At 43.3% G+C, this 20,973-nt stretch overlaps 1 protein-coding gene across 1 annotated transcript; it reads right to left on the reverse strand.

Moving 5' to 3' along the window:
• Window positions 1-2,711: 2,711 nt before the first annotated feature.
• On the reverse strand, window positions 2,712-16,681 carry VPS37B (VPS37B subunit of ESCRT-I). Its single transcript, XM_064675118.1, is given in 5 exon segments — window positions 2,712-6,608; window positions 6,610-6,879; window positions 7,997-8,079; window positions 8,713-8,884; window positions 16,520-16,681. Coding segments are annotated over 5 exon segments (864 nt in total). The 5' UTR covers window positions 16,625-16,681; the 3' UTR covers window positions 2,712-6,374.
• Window positions 16,682-20,973: the final 4,292 nt, after the last annotated feature.

Below are 20,973 nucleotides of genomic sequence, written 5' to 3' on the forward strand. Positions count from 1 at the left end.
TTAATTTTTTATGCCAAAATTAAACTTACCATCCTGTCTAAGATTTTCTTAAGTCTTATACTTTTTTGGAAAGTGTTTGCTATTTATGGCAGGCATAAATATCAGAATGGCAAACTGTGTATGTAGAGGTTTATTTTGAGACTCCCATCAAGACATCCTGCTGTGCAGCATCCAATTTGCTAATTACTTTTAAATACCATTACTGTGGCTGTGGAGAGAGGAAGATGTTTTACTCCATGTGCTCCCGAGACCAAATTTTAGTCAGTACCTGTAAGAGCAGCAATGGAAAATAACCAAGTTGTGAAATATTACATTCTGCTCCCTTCCACTGAGGTTAGTAAGTACAATTTACTTTGTTTGAAGCAGCTTTCAAACAGCCTGTTATCAAAACCCTCCTCTCCCCACCCTCTGGCTCCCTCAGCAGCCAAAGCTCCAGTAACCACAAACTAGTTTGAACATGAGCATACGAAGCAGCTGAAGTTCAGCAACAACCTCACTATAGAGAGCAAAGTAGACAAAACACAAGTTTCTTAGATCATTGGGGGGGAAAAAAAGTGCATTGAAATGAAGCACAGAAATAGAAAACACTGCTGGTACACACTCTAGGAAGTCAGGTTTAAAAAAAAACCCCAAACTTCTGTAAAAATATGTTTTGAAGAGCCCTTGAAGGCACGAACAGCAGCCGCCCTTTGCAAGGCAGGTGATTTCCCTGCTGTGCCCAACCTGCCTGGCATGAGTTACTTGAGTCTGGGCAGCTCTATATTTAGGGACAGCATTCCCTGAATGGCCCAATTAGAAAAATGACCTGGGAAATACAGAAATACCAGCGAATACAATCATTTACCAAATGCCTCGTGGGTATGCAAGCTTAAATCACAACAAAAATACGAAGCTGGAGTCCCCTTGTACCATCTTTCACATCTGTAGGTGTGAGACAACCAACACACACCCCAGGCCAAAGGACATTTCCACATTTCTCCACAATCAGCATTTTCTCCTCAACCAGGTGATGTCATTCCAGTGCTGAGAACTGGAGCCACTTTGTCACCTCCCATCCTCTCCCACCCTTCTCATCTCTCCTGGGATGGGACCAGCTTCCTTCAGGACTAATGAATCTGTCAGAAATCAACCCATCCTGAGCAGTGGTTGCTAGAATAATGTGCAACTTTAAGAGCATATAGCAAGGTGTGGGACTACAATATATGGTGAGAGGAAACATTTTTTTTTTTAAGCTTTGAAGAAAAAAATAATTCCTACTCAACACCTACAGGAGTGCAGAAGAAAAACCACCCTTGAGCAGGTTGGAAATCACACACAGTGTTAAAAATAGCCTTCAGCTTCCAGCAGGATCCAGGGTTCAAGGTATGCACTGGAAAGTTTCCAGCCTCAGCAGCCTATGATTTATCCTGCAGGTAGGGGGAAAATGAAGATTTGGCTTCAGGTGAGGTTAAGAGCTCACCACAGGCTGCCAGGGACAAGGTGTCCAGGGGCACAGGCTCAGCAAGGAGTCTCTGAAACTCCAGTCAAGGCAAAAATCTCAAAAAAACCCAAAGCAACACATCCTGCTTCCAGTGACAGTCTCAGAGAGGTAAACAGGCAAATCTGTAGAGGGCTCTGAGGGATGATTAATGTACAACCAGAGAGGACTCAAATTACAGGAACAAGGGCTGGGGAAGGATCTATGTGGGCTTGCACAGCCTTCAAAGCCGCTTCCAGGGAAGGGACAAGTCAAGGTCACATGAGATACCACGCTGTGTCACTGACACACCTGTCTCTTTTGTGGCACTTTGTTTTTTTGTGATCCACCCGACTTCCGAGTCCCCTCCCTGGCAAGGTCTGACCCTACCAGCTGACTTCTCCTTTGCACTGGGAACAATCCCATGTGGAACCATCTCCTGGGGAAGGGCCACCCAAACCCTAGTTTTGGGACAGGCACATGTGGAGCTGGTGCAAATTCTTTGAAGAGCTGAGCTGAAGAGCTGCAGCTTTTACATAACACCTTCCCCTGCCCTCGCCCACCTTCTCTGAGTCAGCACAGCAGGTTTTCCTCATCTGTACTCTCCTATTTCTGCATCAGCAGAAGGTTGTCAAATCTCTGCAGCCACCACAAACAGGACACATCAAGAAACAATTAAAACAGGGATTTTCTTCCCTATAAAATCAGTTATTCCGCAGCAGGATTTCTATTTCGCACGCTATTGAAGTGACAGATATCACAGAAAATTACATCAGGTCTTTTCTGCTCTCTGACTCATACTCCTAAATAACTTTGGTTGACTCATTTCTCCTAACTTGGCTGAAATCTAAGGTTTCCCCCTCTTAACAAATAAAAGCAGCTTTCTCCCTTCCTTCAGCTTTTCCAAGTGAAGATTCTGAACATTCCCACTATTCCAGCTAGCTGCAGGAAATTAAAACAAAACCAAAGAGATTCTAGCTGATAAGACAAGCCACCTACCTCGTTGCCATGATTACAACGTGCAGAACCTTCTCTGAGCACACCCTGGATCAGCTACACACAAAATGGACTCGCTATATCCAGTCACTAAAAGCACAGCCAACAGATTTACCATGAATAATTAAAAGTAATTTTTATGTTCTACATCCACCTACAACTGTGTTTATGTTGCTACAGAAAAACCACCATTAGGACTGAAAATCATTAATGTAAGTAACTGCACCCTGATTAAATGAAGCCACAACAGGAACAGGGCACCAAGAGATATGCTATTTTATTTAAAATCAGAACACAGTAGATTACAGAAAGACTCATTATGCAAACAAATCCACTGTATGTTTCACAACTTGCTCAGTATTAAACTGCCCCTTTATTAGACAGTCCAGGATCCCACAGAGGAACTGGTGCAGGATGACTCTGCCTCCTCCAAACTCCATGTTTGCCAGGAAGCTCTGTAAGGAATTGTGGGTTGGAGCTCTGTGTCTACGTCATGATTCCAGTTTGAGAGGGCAGAGAAGTCCCAAGAGAGGTCGAGACTGAGGTTGTGGAAGTTGGGGCACTGAAGCCATGATGAGCCTGTGCCCAGGTGCCTCCTGGCATCCCACAAAAGCTCCTGTTCTGTCGTCCCTCCAGGGTCAGAGGTGACCTGTCTGGATCAGCTGTGCTGGAACAACCACTGCACCCTCTCTAGGAGACAGCACTGACACCCACCCGTGAGTTAGGACAGTTCAGTGCTGATCACCAACCAAAGTCTAACCATATAAAACTAGTTATAACTTACAAAACTGCAGACAAACGACTGGCAGAAGTAATGCCACCCAAAGAGAGCATTTCCAATGCTACCAACACTCTAAAGCCGTGTTACACATTGTATTTAAGAGATTTTTCTCCACTCCAATTGCTTTGGGGAAGTATATGCTATTTGTAGCAGACATCAAAAATCCTCATTTTATATATATATGTATATATTTGGCAAGCATCCTGAGCCACCCCCTCTCAAGTCTCAGCTTGCCTATGGCATTTTAATCTCACTATCTTATAAACAGTGCAAATTAGTACAACTCTAAACATCCTAGCCAGAGCAGAATTTATATATTAGCTATAACAGAACAGGAGAAGCTGTTCAAGGGCAACAGGTTGAAAGCACTGACACAGCTCTTGCCCAACTGATCCAGGTTAGTGTTTCAAGTTTGTTGCTGGAAGGATTTAAACAGCTTTCCACAGCCATTTTTCTCCTTTCCCCTTAAACATCACCAGCAGTCAAGTAAATATTTACAGTTTGTGTGCACACACACACACACAAATTAATGGCAAAATATTGTCCATGAGCAGCTGGACTTCAGTTATGAGACTGTAATAACTGAGACACCACATCAGTTACATCACCTACGTTCAAACTTACCCATCAGTGAAGGCAACTAGAAGCTTACAAATAGCAGATACAGCTGTTTTTTTCTGAAGTATGAGGGTGAGTTTCTTTGTAAAATCAGTGCTCTTGAAGAGCCCTTAAATCAGAGTTAAGCAATGGCCATTCAAATGATAAAAATGCTAATTTCCTAGAATTACAATCACCAGTAGTGATCCTAAGGCACATCAGCCACATGCATATGCAATAATGCATTGTTTTGCTTTCAGACAGAAAAATTGCATTAGCTTTGTCTGTTATTTAGTGTGCACAAGAGTTTGTTTTTAGATAAAGTATCCCTGAAAGGTCATTGTTATCACAAAAGTTACCAAAAGACAGAAGATTTAACAAGTAGTAAAAATATTTTTGGACTACTAATACCAAGAAAGTTCCATACACAAAACGCAGTGCAAATTCACAATACACTTATCCATCACCTCCATCACTTCTGAGGACTTTCAACCCTCAGAAAAAAGTTGGCACTTGATAAGTGTAAAATATACCTGGTTGTTTTTATGAAATCTTAGTTAAACTGATTTGAGAGTGTTTTTGTGTAGCAGGCTCAAAGTATGAATTTCTGTACTCAGTCACCACTCTGGTAGCCCCCATCCACTTTAATTCTTTCCAGGACACAAACCATTTCTACAGCAGACTTATGTTTAGGATCCAGATACAACAGCTGCCATCCAAATACCAGCACTAAAAGCACAGCAAAATTACTTTGAAACGAGTCATAATTAACCATGCTTATACAAAGCTTCAGTGAGAAAATAATACCAAGTAAAGATATTACACTATTTTAAAAAAAAAACACATCCTGTACCATCACTAGATTACAGAAAAAACACACTTAGCAAACAAATCCAATGCACGTTGCTTCACAAAATCCCCCATCTATAAAAACTTGCCAGACTTACACTGGGGAATTGGTTCAGATGCCAATAACACTGACCAACCTTCTGCCCTTTGTCTTCAGAAGGCAAAACAAGTCAAATGATCATATTTTCAGAATCGAGAGCTTCCTGTTATGAGCTTAATTTCAGATTAGTATTTGCTAAGCACCACACTCCAGAGGAAATGATTAAGGGACAGTTCAGGGCCTTATGTAAAGAAAAAAAATAAATATTCTATTCTGACTGATGTTGTTTGTAGTACAAACTTCCAAACAATGTAGTGCATTCCAGGACAGTGATACCAAAATGCTCTGAAATAACCAGGGGCTATGACAGATTCTGGACTGATTGATAACAAATTCACAGACACATTCTGTGCAAACAACAAGTGTTAAGATTTGCCTCCCCCAGTGCTGGATTAAAATACCAGCACACGTCTGCACCTTAGGCTTTGAGAATCACACTGAGAATGAAATGTGAGCTGTCCTAAAATGCCTCCTCTCCAGTGGCATAAGTCAAGAACAGATCCTGTAAGATGCAAACAGCCACCGTGGAGTTCATAAAGTTTTTTCTGTTTTGCCTACTTGCAGAAGAACGTTAACTGCAAATTCCAGATGGATACACATGCCCAAAACTGCACAACTAAAGGAAATGGGAAGTTAAAAATAGTTCTGCTAAGTGAGAGACAGAGTTAAGGGATAAAATGAAATTGTGAATCTTCAAGTGGGCAATTACATGTGAAAATCCAGTAATTGATTAAGAAAATACCCTGCCTAGGTTCCTGGAATCACATGATATCAAAAGCTAAGCACCTGTGTAAAAAAATCACTTGTGTATCCAAGGTGTGGAAAAGGAGAAAAAAAACAACTGTAAGAAAAAGTCTTAACAGGCAAGGAAATAAAACTGCCTGGTAAAGTGTCTATAAAACTCTAAACTGGCTCTACAAACAGTTTAGTTTCATTTCAAGAGACCAGGACTTTGAGGGTATCGGGCTGTTCAGGAGTGGAAGGAGTGCCTACTCTGATTACAAGAACTCTAAGGTAACAACTGAAATGCAGAAATGAAACTCTTGTAGTTTTCCCTGCCTGAAAACCACCCACCGTGTTCTGACAAGAGTTGCAGCTCAGTGAGCTCTGAGAATGTTGTGCACCTGGCCCTGAATGCAAAAGGATGTCAAGGAGACCCAGTGCACGCCCCTTGCCCAGCGGATATGGGCACCAACAGAGAATTCCTTAGAGACACAAACAGCTCCCATCTGCCACACATACATCCAGCTGTGATGGGAACACACCAGAGCAGAAGAGGATGCTGATCTACCATCACTAAAGAATTCAGAGCGTGGCTCGGTTGGTAAGGTCAGGAAATCCACCACAGGCGGCTTCCCCACTCGATGGATTTATAAAATTTAGACCCTCTCACCTTCTCAGGAAAACCTTGTCATCACTGACCTTCGAACACAAACATCACATTTACCAAAGCAATTGCAAACCTCTGTGCCACAGCTCGGCCTTTGTACTCCATTGTGCAAAGAACAGAGGCTTCCCATTGCTACAGCAAGTCTCTGATGGGGGGGAAAAGGAAATATAAGCACCAATACAATAAGTCAGGCGCACCGGAATATTTACTGGAGGATAAAGCCAGGATGTGGCGGAACGCGAGGTGGTCTTTGGGGAAGAGCTGGAGGATACTGTGGTACAAACTGAGATGGGTATCCTGGCTGTGGCATTTGACTTGTGGGCTGAACATCCCCTGGGCGAGGCGGGAGAGGAGGGTACGGAGCACCTGGATAAGAAAGAGCTGGTCCTGAGCTCATGGCTGCGGTAAACGGAGTAGGGAAGCGTCCTGCTGGGACTGAGGAGGGGGGGGGGGGGTGGTATCCGTCGGGGCACGACGGAAGGAGGAGTGTTTGCATCCGGCTTGTAGGAATCTTGAGGTGCTGGTGTTGTCTCGGGCGCTCTGGGCTGAGCTGGAGGCTGAACCTGAGGAAGTCTCTGTCCCTTCAGCACCATTTCTTGGAGCTTCTCAATCTTCACCCGGCGCAGGTGAGCCAGTTTCCTCTTGCTCTGGTACTCATCAATGAAGGAATCCAGTGGTATTTCACCATCAAGGAATTTTTCTGCCATGTTCTGTCAAATACAGAACAATCTCTTAGAAAACAGAGCACTGCAACAGAATCTAAATGGCTCACATCCTAAAAATAGCAGCGTTTTGCCTGTGATTTTCCAGCTGGCGTACGGAAGATGACTGGCATACTAAGAATTCTGAGCAGAACTTTGAGTTCGTTATTACTCAGAAGCACTGGGAGTTAAATATCACTTTTGCATAAATTTATACCGAAGTAACAGCAGTAAAAACATCTGAATCTCACTGTGAGCATTCCCTGATCATCAGAGATGGGAACGAAGCAAGGCCAACAGCTTTCCAGATTGCCAGCTAAGCTGAATTACAGCTCAGTGCTGCTTCAGTGCCAACAGAAACACTGAGAACCCTGTGAGGCTCAGCACAGAGAGGCAGATTATTGCTAAGTCAGGTTTAATACTCACCCTTACTTGTGGCTTTGAGCAAATGATGTTTAATAATTGAGAGGTGAACAAACATATAATCACAAAATCCAACCTGTCCTGGGAATGTCTTTTCGTGATCACAACTCAAGGCTAATAAACAGATTTTCCCCCCGATATAGTTATAGAAAATGCCTGCAGGCAAATCAGCAAACAAAGCCAAGCACTCCCATTATTCTGAAGTTAGACCACCCTTCAAGCACTGGTATCACAGCAAGTGGTGACCACTGGCACCTGCACAGACATGCAGAAATCCTAATGGAATATTTCATCCGAAACACTGCAAAAAAACAGTGCAGGTACAGTTTTTTATTAGGTTTCTAATTGACATTTATAATGAAGTAATATAGATACCAGGCAAACACCACTAAAAAGAGATTCCATTTGTATACACAATGAGTTTGAAGGCAAAGCCAAGGAACTAAGAGGGTTTGGCTTTCTTTTCTAAAAGGGAGCATCTTCTCTCTCAAACTTCAAAGATGTGAAGAGTAAAAAAATCACTCTGATTAAAAAAAAATCACTGGAACTGAATGGCTGCTCACTGAAGCTCAAAGCAAAGACCAGACCGTATTCTTATAAATATCCCTTAGTGTACACCATGTTAAACTCTGCACTGCAGGAGTGGACTCTGGGAGGTTCAGTTATGGGTGTAAGTGGCAGAATTGGAGTGTTCTGTCCTTACCTCTGTGTCTTCCTCAATCTTTGCCCCCTCGGTCTGCAGCAGAGCCAGTAGGGTCTCCAGGGAAGCATTGCTGGATTGTCTGTCTGTAATGGCATGGAAAGAACAGAAAATGACAGCTGCCTCTAAGTGACTTATAACTACAGCCCCAGACAGCACAACAATCTCTGAGGCACATATGTACAAGCAGCAGGCTCCTTGTCCTAGACAGGGTGTTCTACAGTAAGAGATAGAGTAAGAATATTGTCAGAATATTGTCAGAGTGCTAAAAGCTGACATTTAATTACAATGATACATTTATAATATTGAAAGCCAAAGCACTTCAGCAAGTGCAGAATCAGATATGCAATACTTCATGATTCGGTATGAACTGAAAGGTCGATGCAATATTCTGTTTGATTTACGATTAGTCACTGAAAATTCAACTTGTGTTTTTAGCAAGGTAAATGAATCTAATCATTAGGGAAGAGCAGGTCAAGAACAGGTAGGTAACCACACAGTAGCAGAGAGAAACCACAGTATCTGTCACCAGGTGTAACAGACACTTAATAAACCATAATAAGTGTGATCTAGTTCAGAGCTACACGAGAGTGACATTTCACTTTGTACCCTAATTCACACAGATAAAAATGAGACACCACAAACCAAACAACAAACAGGCAACAGATTTACATTCACTTAGAAAACAGCAAATCATAATTGTCAACAGCAAGTGTTACCTAGTTTTGTTTTCTTTATCTGGTATGCTTCAAAAAGAACTTGCAGCTCTTGATATTTTTCAGTCAAATTTGATTTCAAAGACTCCAACTTTGGCTGGTACAAGAGATTTCCTTCTGCCAGACTGCGGTTGCTGGCGAGAGTCATGTCCTTGCTGTGCTGAACATTTTGGGCCTGGAAAGAAATAAATATTTTAAGAAGTGCCTGAAATAACAGTGAAATTATTAAGCAGGACAATAAAAAAATTTGAAAACTTTTAAATAAAAAACAAAAGTAAAAATTAGTGCTGTGGTATTGAACCTGCAAATGATGACCAAATGATGACATTGACAGATAAAGCAACAGTTGCTCTCTGAAAAGATCTGAATTCCAGCAGTGAGATGCAATGACTGCAGCAGAATGTCACCCCTTATCTTGTTAACCTGCAAATAACAGAGACTGCATCGTTACTGTTCCTTCTCCAGAATATTCTTCCTCCAGCTGTGTTGAACCAATCCTGGATTAATGCCAAAAGCTTCTTTTTTTTGGTTTATTCCTTCTGCTTAACATTTCCTAGCCTTAAGACATTATTCCTAAAGAACAACTGACAATTGCCACAAGTTCAGGATTCAGCCAGATTCCCGTTTGCTCCCATTCACATAGGCACAGCATTTTATCAAGACATTCTTCAGGAGCTTTGGGAAAGCTGAGTGTTTGGGGAACTCTGTCCCGGGTGTCACATTTGATTCATTAAAATATTCAGACATCAAAAGGGAAAGAAACCAAAAACCAAGGGATCCGATTTCAGATTTTCAGTCTGAATCAACAAGTGGAACAGTCTTCCCATGGCACAACATAACTCTGTTAAGCTGCCTACAAAAACCAACAAAACTTCTAGTACCCTTTTTGTGACCTCCTCCATCAATACCTCCCTTCCAGCCCACCTTATCCCTGTTTAGCTCCAACAGATCCCATTTACAGACCTCGCACATCAGTCAGTGCAAACACGAGGGGCTTTCTCCTTCCACGCTCCTGGGTGGATACAGAGCCACACCTCACAAACAGGAAAAGAGGAAACCCAAATGAGCTGTTTAAAAGCCCCAGAAAAGGACAGGATCAAAATTCAGGTGTTTTTCCAAGCATAGCAACTCTCTTTGAAAGCAATTACTTCCTTTTGAAATATTTACACACTACTTTAACTTGCTAAATTCAAAATTGGCTCAGTGTTACTTAAACACACCTCTGCCCCCAGATACTGCTCTTCAAATACCCAAGTTTTACTCTCTTTCACCCTGTTTTTGCCAAACCACTTTAAAAAAAAATCAAGGCAAGGATAATGTTAAGTCCTAAATTCTACAGCAACCAAAATTCTACTCTAAATTGTGAAAATCAGAAATTATTCTTTCAATATTGTTTTGTCTTCTAAAGGTTCTCACATCAAGCCTAAATAAACTTCCAGTCCTATGCTCATGTTCAATTTAAACCCTCTCCAAGAACCAAAGGAAAATCCCCTCTTCTTACTTTTGAATCCAATGCAAAATAATTTAAATTAAACTGGTTTCCATTTGTTTATTCTCATATGATCCAATCCTGATAAGACTGTTGCTTTCGAAAAGCTGAATAATTTACATTTTTTCAAACAATTATGAAGAGAATTAAAACATACAGGATTGAACAGCTTAATGACTGGCATCCAGCTTCTTCCCAAACACCTGTCACCACCACTGCCAGCCAAGGAAGACTGTGTGCAAAAAGACTGATGGCTTCTGGTGCCTTTTTCACCATTTTAATGAGTTCACTACTTCCTCCCAGTGACTCCAGTTTGCTCTGGTGGTTGTATTTTCACTGCTTGCAAGGCTGATAATTCTCATTTCAAAGGTGCAGAGTCAGTGTGGGAAGACCAGTTTAATGAGTGAACTTTGATCTCTCTTTTAGGATGATGAAGAAGAACACTTACTCAGGAGAGAAAAAAGCCAGTGCACACAAACCTATAAACCTTTCAAGGGCACAAATCCCAGGAAAAGGAAGCTTCTACTGAAATCATACACAGTAAAAAGGAGAAGGAGGACCTGATGTCTCCTCAAAATGTCTCTCAACAGGACTAGAGAGGACCAGGAAGAAAATGCCTTATGTTCTACAATGATTTGCTGAATAACTTTATTTTAAAATCATTTCAAATGGTAAAGATGAATAAATATCAGTATGACATAATGTATCTGACTTGTATAAACAAGGAAAATATGACTAATATGACCTACCTCCATCTAAGGCAGAGTGACATCCTGTCCTGTCCTTTGCATCTGGGATCTAGTAATTATGGACTAGTGTAAACTTTAGCAAAAGCCTTAAAAATACTTGTTTTAAACTAAAAGAAGTTAAGTTATTCATAATTGCACTTTAAGTTACAGTGCTTGAAATTACACAGGACTTAATGACTCAGCTTTTTCCATATTTCAGCAGTTCTAAGAAGGGCATTTTTTTTTTAGCAGGAGTTGAACAAAACCACTATTGACATTTAATAATGAATTCAAGTGTCACTCCTGAGGTCTTCACTTCCAGCATTAGTCTGTGTCAAATGTCTTCTAACAATGGACACTTGGAGAGATGAGAAACTCAAATCTTACCCAAAACCATGAGAAGAACCAGTTCCTCAAACACAAAGTAAACTTAGGAATGATGCTTAATGAAACTTAAGGAGAAGCTGGTGAAGACTCATCCACCTGTTCAGAACATTTAAATACTTCACATCTCTGAAAGAATTTTGAAGTCCGTGGGACAAGTGAGTTCTATTTCACAGCAAACAGAACAGATATAATCCCACAGCAAAGCAACTTGAACACAATCAGGATTTTACAAACCAGAATCATCTCTGGCACTGATGTTAAGGTCTGTGTAGGAAGCTTTCCAGCATCTGTTCCCCTGCATTTGGAAGTTAATTCAAAGAATTAGAAAGCAAATACTGTAAAATTTGCCTAAAGAGCACTGTAGAAAAACTTTCAAGAAATGATGACTAATTTAAAACAAAACAAAAATAAAACAGTTGCAAAATCATCCAAGGGCCAAAGCCACAGTACAGCATGAACAGTCTATTAAGATTATCAGTGCAGCACAAAGCAGGCTTTCAGCATCCCTTCACAGCTTCCCACAAGCCTAAGACAAAAGCTGAGGAAGGAGCAAATCCAAAAGATGTTATTTTGCTGTCAGATGTGCCCTATGACAAAAATGTGTGTTAGCAGGGAACTGCTCCTGAACTGGATGTTCACCTGCCCGCTGGAAGTGCAAGGAAAAAAGTTATTAAGAGAAATCAGCCAGGAGCATGGGACTCCAGCAGAATTCCTAGTAAGACTCTTGAAGTCATGAGCACTTCACCAGGCAGGAAACACTAATCTGAAACCAGATGAGAAACACCAGTCAGAATCACGAGACACAAAGAGACAGGACAATATTAAAGAGAAGATACACTTTTTTTAACTGCTAAGCTCTCACTATGAATTCTGAATGGGACAAATGGGGCAACAATACTGAGCTGATTGTAACAGGATTTTCATGGCACAAGGATGGCTCACCACTGAGCAGAGAACTCAAACCCAACTGCACGCTGCAAGAAAATGAAGCCACGGACACACAGAGGTTATAAAAGACAAAAATCATGGTTTATGCAGCACTTCAAAACTTAAGCTGCTTAAAAAACGAGTTTCTTTCACAGAAGTAATTTGAATAATTTTACTCAAGGATTTATTTAATAAGCACTTCCAAGAACAGGCAGCAGCAACTTCTTTGGGCTCTGAGATTCTACTACTTCCATCAGCTGCAGCCTTGTTTCATCTCACTTTTAGAAAAGGAAGATAAATGCTGGGTAAAATTAAAGCAGAACTAGTACCAGCTTAGCAACATTTGTACTATAAATGTTTATCATTTACACCAAAATAATGGTTTGCAGTAAGAATTATTTGTGTAAAATGCTGAGAAAGGTCACCCCGGTTCACCCAAAAGCACATTCCCAGAACTGAGTCCTGGGACACTGAGCAACTGCAATCCCAACTACAATCCCACAAAGTCCAGCAAGTGCTGCTATAATTATAAGCTTCCTCAGCCAGTAACACAGCGAGGAGTCTCTTGGTGCCTTCGAGAAAAAGTCTCTTAAGGAGCTATAAATAAAAGCAGCTTTGTGTGGCACTGTTTTAATTGCTTTATACATGGGACACATCCACGTTAGGTTTAGGTTTCTCTAACCTTTATCATTCCCACATTCTCTTTCACTTACACATACTCGTAACTTGGGAATGAAATACGCAGTCACACTGCAGGAGTAGAAGGATGCACATTTGGAGTGTCAAATTAACCCCTGAAACAGGAGCTGACAGGTGCAGAGTAGGAGAAGAGAGACTTCTTTTACAGAAGAAGATTTAACAGTACTTTTTCATCATGGACTGGTGAATAACACACCCCCTACCAACATGTGTTCTGCAATAAATATTAAAACATGTTGCAAAGTAATTAGATTGGCTAAATTTAGCTCTTCTGAGCACTTAAGTGTTAGCTTTAAAAAATGACAAAGTGAAGCTTAGAGGGTAAGTTGCAGTTCCTAAACATTTCTTGCAGAGGGAACAGTCACTCAGCCCTGCAATTTGCACTCATCAGACACAGGCAGATTACTCATTTGATGCTCAGCTGGAAGAGAAAAATCTATAGTTGTCACCCAAACTAATTCCTAACTTTGCAACTAAATTTCATGTTTGGCCAACAAGAACATAACCACTGGCACATAACCACTGGTTTCAGGACAGGAGTGGGAATCCAAGAAATCTGGGCACGAATACACAGAGTTTAACTTGGACTTTCTGCCCTGCCTGATCTTTTCAATCAGTTTTTGAGAAAAGGTCTATGCTCAAAAATCCCTTCTGTGCTTGCCAGTGTACTCTGAAATTCTGGAATGAGAGGAAGGCTGACTTCTTGATTTCATATCATTAAGGTATTGAAGAGTGAACAATTTTTGGCAGTGGAACCTCAGCAGTCAGTAACACAATGCTGCACTGTTACAAAAAGGGATGCTCCAGGAGATAAAAAAATAACTTGTTTTCACAGAGAAATTCACCAAATTACCACCAGTGTCAGGTCACAAATTCTCTCATCTGTGCTTTTTAGAGTTTTCACATGACATTCACTTTTATAAACAAGGTACTTTTATGACCCTGCCTGGCAGGGGGTTTGGAACTAAATGATCTTTCAGGTCCCTTCCAACCCAAACTGTGATTCTCTATCTCATGAAGATGAATACTGCAGATGTACTACAGAGATTACCCTGAAAGGGTTATAAAAAAAAAAAAAAGCCCTCCTCAATTTTAAAAGACTGGGAGTACCAGACAACTGGCTTCCTTCCTCTTTCTAACAGACAAGATGCTTGTTGTTCAAGCACTAAAAGCCCAGAGGCTGCAAAACCAACTTCAGAGGCAGGAAAAGCAGTAGCTTAGCTCTGAAGCCACAGTGTCACACACCTGAGGACACAGGTGCAGGGCACTGCACGTGCACATCACCCTAGAAATGGGAATGTGTGAGTGGGCACACACAGATACAGATACACACACAAATCCTGCTCAAATGCCACACAGGAATACATTCCCTTTAAGGCTGGAAGTGCCTATTTTTAGCTATTAGCAAGAAAGCTGAGTGGTTTTCCAAATCCTCCTCTTTGTGAACAAAACATTGGGGTTTGAGCTGGGTTTCCCCTGCAACGAGGAGAACAAAGGTTTTTTTCAATTACGGAATAATCAGCTTTAGCCAACTTCGCCACTAAAAATACAAGTGACCTCATAGAAGTGACTCAGGAATCGTGATTTAATTGGCATGTCACAGTAAAATTAGGAATTTAAGGACTCTGGAATAACCCTACAACACAGACACATAGGGACTGACAGCCAAGGAGCAGTGAAGTCACCATGGTTCCTCCTTAATGCTCAGGATTTCCCTCTCTCCCTCTTCCTGCCACAGTGAAAAATCAGGTCTCAGCAGCACAAGCTCAGGCACTAAACAATTCAGTGAAGGCAAGAACAGAATGAGGAAGAAATATTCAAGCATGGCCAATTCTTTCCAAGGTGAGTAAACACATTTCTAGTTGAACATACTCCAGTAAAAGCCTCCACATCCAATAAAAGAGGATTATGCCAGACAGCAGCACAGCCATATTTCCACACAGCCTGAGCACCTCAAAACCCCACACTCTCCAAACACCACAAAATATTCCCTGGGGGCCCAGAGAACTTTACTCTACAATTTAGAGCCCTTCTGATGCCAACCAAAGAGGAAAACCAGAGGGTCAAACTGAGAATATGGCCTGGTTGTGCCCATGTGTGAGAAAGGATCTTTCCTACCGAGGTCATGAGGTTTTCTGTCACTTCTTACCTACAGTCTTCAGTGCACATTGACAAATAAATAATAAAAAAGAGCCCACTGAGCCAGGCTTTGTGCTCCTGTCCCTTGTCAGAGGTCACACTGAAACCAGCAGTGCTGCCCCCGTTTATATCTTTGCAAACTTAAGCCCATTATAACCCACTGGCTCTCTTTAAATAGTTTTTATAGAGCAGGGTTCTCCTGCCCCCAGCAAACCACAGGGCCTCTGAGGTCTCTGCATGTTTTACTCACCACAGCAGTGCCTGTTTCTTCCAAGTTCTCAGAATATAAACTATTCTGCCTGGCCCCCTCTCACAAATCTATTGACACAAGGTTCAAAATATAAATTGTTGCATAATACAGTCAGTAAATTCCCCAGGACACCTCGTTAACTTGGCCTCAGCCTTCACTAGGCCTCTCCATCTGTAATACTTTGACAATTTGGCTTGAGGGGATCCAGAACAACTTCCTTAGAAGCACCAAAAGGAATCTTAGTTTGAGAGAACACAATTATAACTGATTTTACTTAATAAACTAAGCTTCTTTCTCAAGAACACATTGCCCCCCCTTTTTTTTTTTCCCTGGGGCTTCTGTCCTCAAATTTTAACCAACAAAACCAATAAATACAAGACCCAGAGAAGCACAGCACATTTCTTTCTTTTGAAGTTTTCGTAGAAATGGTTTCATCTTCTTTGCTGTTAGCTGACCACACAGAGAGAGCCTTTCAGGCACATCTGTGGCCAAATAAACCCAGAACAGTCTCCTATCAGAACTGCAACACTAGCACACAGAAAAACTCGCTAAAGACAACCACAGCGGGGGGAAGAAAACAGGCTTCTATTCTAAGAAGGACAGATTCAAAAGCACAACTTAAGAGTCAGATACACTGACAAAGGGACTTCGACCTGTGCAAAAGGCAAAGCAAGGGGGAGAAAAGCCCGGGGCACACAGAAACCTCTTTCGCATTGTTTTGAATTCACCCTGACAAAACCCAAGGCGTAAAACCAAGGCTGTACGGATGGAAAAGCTGAGCCCATCTCCGGCCCTGAATAATTAATTTAATTCAGCGCTTTCAGCCTGGCGAGCCCCCTCACCCCTCCTCTGGCACCCGGCGGGCACCGATCGCCCCACGGCGGGGCAGGGAACAAAAGGCCGGCAGGGAAAAAGGGGCCGGCAGGGAAAGGGAAGGCAGGGAAGGGAAGGGGCCGGCAGGGAAGGGAGAGGCAGGGAAAGGGGAGGCAGGGAAGGGGGAGGCAAGGAAGGGGCCGGCAGCGCTTCCCGCAGCCCCGGGGGCTCCTCACGCACCCGGCAGCTCTGGGAGCGGGGAGTCATTTACCAGCCTCCAAACACCGAGCGGTCCCGGGGCCCCGGCGGGCTGAGGGGGTGACCCGGGGAGAGGCCGCGGCCGGGGGGTTTATGAGGCAGCCCCTCACAGCCCCTCACCTCTTCCATCTCGCGGGCCATGTCCTGCAGCTGCTCCTCGTCGTCCAGCAGCGCGCTGAGCTCCTGCAGGCTCAGCGCCTCCAGGCGCCGCACGTCCAGCGCCATCGCGGCCCCGCTCCCGATCCCTCCCCGTTCCCTCTCCCGATCCCGTTCCCGATCCCGGCCCCGCTCCCGCCTCACACCGGAAGTGCCGCCGCGCTCTCGCCCCGGCCCCGCGGGCACCGCCCTCAGCGCCCCCTGCTGGGGGGGCGGGGCGGACCGCGGGGGGCGGGCGGGGGACGGAACCCAAGGGGGGTCGGGGGGGCAGCGGGGAGCCCCTGTGAGGGGTGTGGGGGGGAAGCCCCTGTTGGGGAGGGTCTGTGGTGTGACGCCCGGGTGAGGGGTTTCTGGGGCGAAGCCCCGCCAAGGGCAGAGCGCAGCCCCTGGGGGCAAAGCCGGGCAGAGCCCCGCACAGAGCGAGCTTTGTGCGCCGCCTCATGTGATGCGCTCGAGGTCCTTGGAGTCCCGAGGGATCGCAGGGTCACGGTTAGGTTGGGAAAGACCTCTGAGATCATCGAGTCCAACCTGTGATCGATCCCCATCTTGTCAACCAGACCACGGCACTAACTGCCTTGTCCAGTCTTTCCATAAACACTTCCAGGGACAGTGACTCCACCACCTCCCTGGGCTGCCTATTCCAATACCTAATCAGCCTTTCCATGAAGAAATTCCTCCTGATGTCCAACCTAAACCTCCCCTGGCACAATTTGAGGCCGTTTCCTCTTGTCCTGTCCCTTGTTCCCTGGGAGCAGAGCCCAACCCTCCCCTGGCTCCTCCCTCCTGTCAGGGAGTTCAGAGACAGAGAAGGTCCCCCCTGAGCCTCCTTTTCTCCAGGCTGAGCCTCCCCAGCTCCCTCAGCCATTCCTGCTGCTCCAGACCCTTCCCCGGCTCCATTCCCTTCTCTGGACTCACTCCAGCACCTCAGTGTCCTTCCTGAAGCGAGTGGCCCAGAACCGGACACAGCACTCAAGGATGGCGGTGCTGGGACAGCCGGGGGGTTGGACATCACCATCCCCACCGTTCCCAGTGCTCCTGCCTGGAAGTGTTGTAGGCACTCTTGTCCTCCCTTTGTTCAAAACTCCACAGCTGTAAATTCGGAAGGAAAATCAGTAGAATTATTTAACTTGCATTTCCTTACCAGTTTGGGGCTTGGCTAGAGTACATCTCAACAGGGTGATTGCGTTATTGTTCTCAAGCCTAGGCTGAATTGCTATTTAGGTTAAAAATAGCTTTAAATCTTATATTGCCAAGTTTTGGTGCTAGGTCCTTTTGTCTGCATTAAGCACTTTCTTCTTCAAGAGCGAAGGCCAATAAATAATGTCAAAGATGTATTTCATGGTGAATTTAAATGCTTTTGAAATGTAATGTAGCAAAAACTGCATCAATTAAAACATCATACATTTTGTTCTTCTGATTTATATCAGTCAAGTCACCAGCTCTGTGTGGTAACCCTGAGGACCAGCAGCTCCCCAATTACTACTACTGTTAGCAGAGCTGATAAAGACAATTATGCCTGGAAACAATTAATTGTGTTAACAGAGCCTAAGTTATATGCATCAGTGACAGACACCACCTTCCTGGCCTGCTTTTGTACCTACGTGGGTGTGGGTGTGCTCATTTCCGTGTGTGTAACACCACAGAGAGCCAGAACGAGCAATTGAGCCAAGGTAGCAGGGTACAGAATGGATATTTGGAGTGGATATTTTGATCTAACTAGAAAAAAAAGCCATATAGTGACTGAATCCATCACTGATGCAATGATGTTGCAATCACATTCAGGAAGGGGCCCAGCAGTTCCTGGCAGGACAGAGTGATGATGTGACAGCTTTATGGCTGTTCTTTTGTCCTATAATTAAACTCGGCTCCCCACACCTCTCCCCCCACCCCAGAAGCCCTCTTTGTCATTATTATCCACAGGTAATAACGGCCAACAAGGTGACCCTGCTAGAGGAAGCCTTCCAGGCCTTCTGGCTGCTCACTCTACAGCCCTGATGCAAACAGTGTGTACTCAGAAGGATGTAAGAGCACAGAGTTTGTGCAGCAGGAAGCTGAGCTGAGCTTGCTGAGGGTGGGGAGAAGGTGATTAGAGATACGGGCATGCGTTCACTCAGCCACCTGAACACACCTGCCTGTTGCAGGTATGTGCTGTGCTCCAGGTGAGTCAGCAGCTGTGCCCTCAGGCAGTGACATGGCTTTGCACAGTCACTACAGCCCGACCTGGTTATTTAAAACCAGTAGATAGTCACCCTGCCAACATGATACCACATACCCCGTATTTGCACATGCCCAGCAAACAGACAGAGTCACAGTTTTCTGTTAAACCTGTTGTAAATCTGTACATGCAAACACACATTTAGATACACACACAAACAGAGGAATTAGTTGAGGGATTAAAAGAAGTCCTTTCTTCCCAGGAACGTTGGTGATTTGAACTTCATACCATAGCTAAATAAATGGTTTGGGGGGAGTGTGGTTTAGAAGAGTCTGACTCAGCTTCGTGTTGTAAATCTAGTTTTACCACTGCCTTGCTGTGTGATCCTGAGTGGAGCTCTCAGCTTCTCTCAAACATGGTGCCTTTTACTTAAAAAGAGGAATAATAACTGCTCAGTTGCAGGTGAGAGTGGAGAGGAAAAGTTCACACTGAATAATATAAAAGTTCACACTGAACACACAGAGCTGTTGTGAGTGAGAATCTCTGGTGGAGGGCACTACAGAGTGATAATAATTGTATTGTCAATATGCTGTTGGGAAAGATGGTTTAGAGTCACCTAAGGAGTTTTTCTTTAACTAATTTTTGCTAATGTTGCATAGGGTTGGTGGAAGTTTACTGCTCTGGACATCAAAGACTGGATTATTTGAATTAGCCAATGCTAATCTGTATTAAAATTAGAAGCTCCATAATGCAGAACAACGAAGTTCTCCCAAAATGCACTGGAAGAACATAACTCATTTGTGTTCAAGTACAACATACATTGAAAATCCCACTTCTTCCTGTGTAGATAATTTGGGTTCTGGGGATTTTGGAGAGGAGTCTACATTAAAAACCTGGTCTGCTTTCAAGGACTTTGATCAGCAACCGCATGTGATTGAGTTCTCCAGTTGTCTAGAAAAGGAGCTGAGGTTGAGCCAAGATAGGGTTCAGCTGCTTTTGTATAATTATATTTTCTATTTGGACAGATAGGAGAGAGCCTTCCCATTCCCCAGTCTTCATGAAACATAAAGGTTTTGTGACAGCACATCACTTGGACAGAATATGAAGGATTGCAGATTTAAAGCAGGATTTTGGACTACAGGGATTATCAAATATTGCAGTGCTGCAGGCTGAGATTTATCATCTCCCCAGCCCTAGTTCCTATTTGCCTTTGCTGAAATTCTTTTGAAGGGTGACAGCGTTCAAGAACATTAAAATTGTAAGCAGACAAAGTACAGAAGTCAAGATTTCTTATTACAGGAGAAATTGAATAAAAAAATTGGGAAGATTACAGTGGAAACCATGTCATGGTGAATAAGGACTCAGGTTTCAGTCTTGGGGAGAACTAGCATCCAAACTAGTTTAAATAGGATGTTAGATTTTTTTTTCCTATTTAAACTTGCTCTTGGATTTCTTTCTGCTACCTCATATCCTTTTATGGTCAGTAGCACTGTACTCATGCATATTTATTAGATTCAGACATATTTTGCAAGTCACCTTCACAACTTATTTTCTGTTCCTGGAAAAACTGGTTGGTTACATACACATTGAATTTGCAAATCTAATCTTTGGTGCATATTAACCCCTATTAGTCTGGTTGCTTAATGTACAGATAAGTTTTCAGGCTTATTTGCAATTTAACTTCCTTCTATATAATAATTACAGCCCATAATTCTGTTTAGATTTCACAATCCAGATTCCCTCACACATGGAAATGACCTGCACATTCAGCATTCTGGGAGAGAAATAGTCCTCCTGTTTGAGAGAGAGCAGGAATTAAGTGTTTGTGCTGTACTCCTTCCTTTCAGGGAGCCACAGGTGGGAGGAGCAGGTTGAGGTACCTGCACATATTGGCTTTGCCTTAAGCTCACAGTGAAGCTGGAGTAGAAGAGGCAGATACTATTTTTCCACCCCAGACTAAGACACATCTCTGAACCTAAGCTAGAAACACTCTGTCTGTTTGCTTGTGGTATTTCCAGACCTGCTGAAGGCCTAGAAAGCTCAGCCACTGACACACACACACAGTTGCTTATTGAGGCAGAGGTTGGTGTGCCAGGGGACAAGTTGTTGGAATAAACACAGCTGTGTTTTTTCCATCACCGTGTTCTCATTTACTGTGTCAGTCAGCCACAGACCCTGTCTGTGCAAAGGTAAATACATATCCCAGGGGAATCGCTGGGACTGTAGGATCTGCTCTTGAATTTCATCTTGGATAGTGTTCTCT

The sequence above is a fragment of the Pseudopipra pipra genome, chromosome 18, assembly GCF_036250125.1.
Source record: "Pseudopipra pipra isolate bDixPip1 chromosome 18, bDixPip1.hap1, whole genome shotgun sequence".
Lineage (NCBI taxonomy): Eukaryota > Metazoa > Chordata > Aves > Passeriformes > Pipridae > Pseudopipra > Pseudopipra pipra.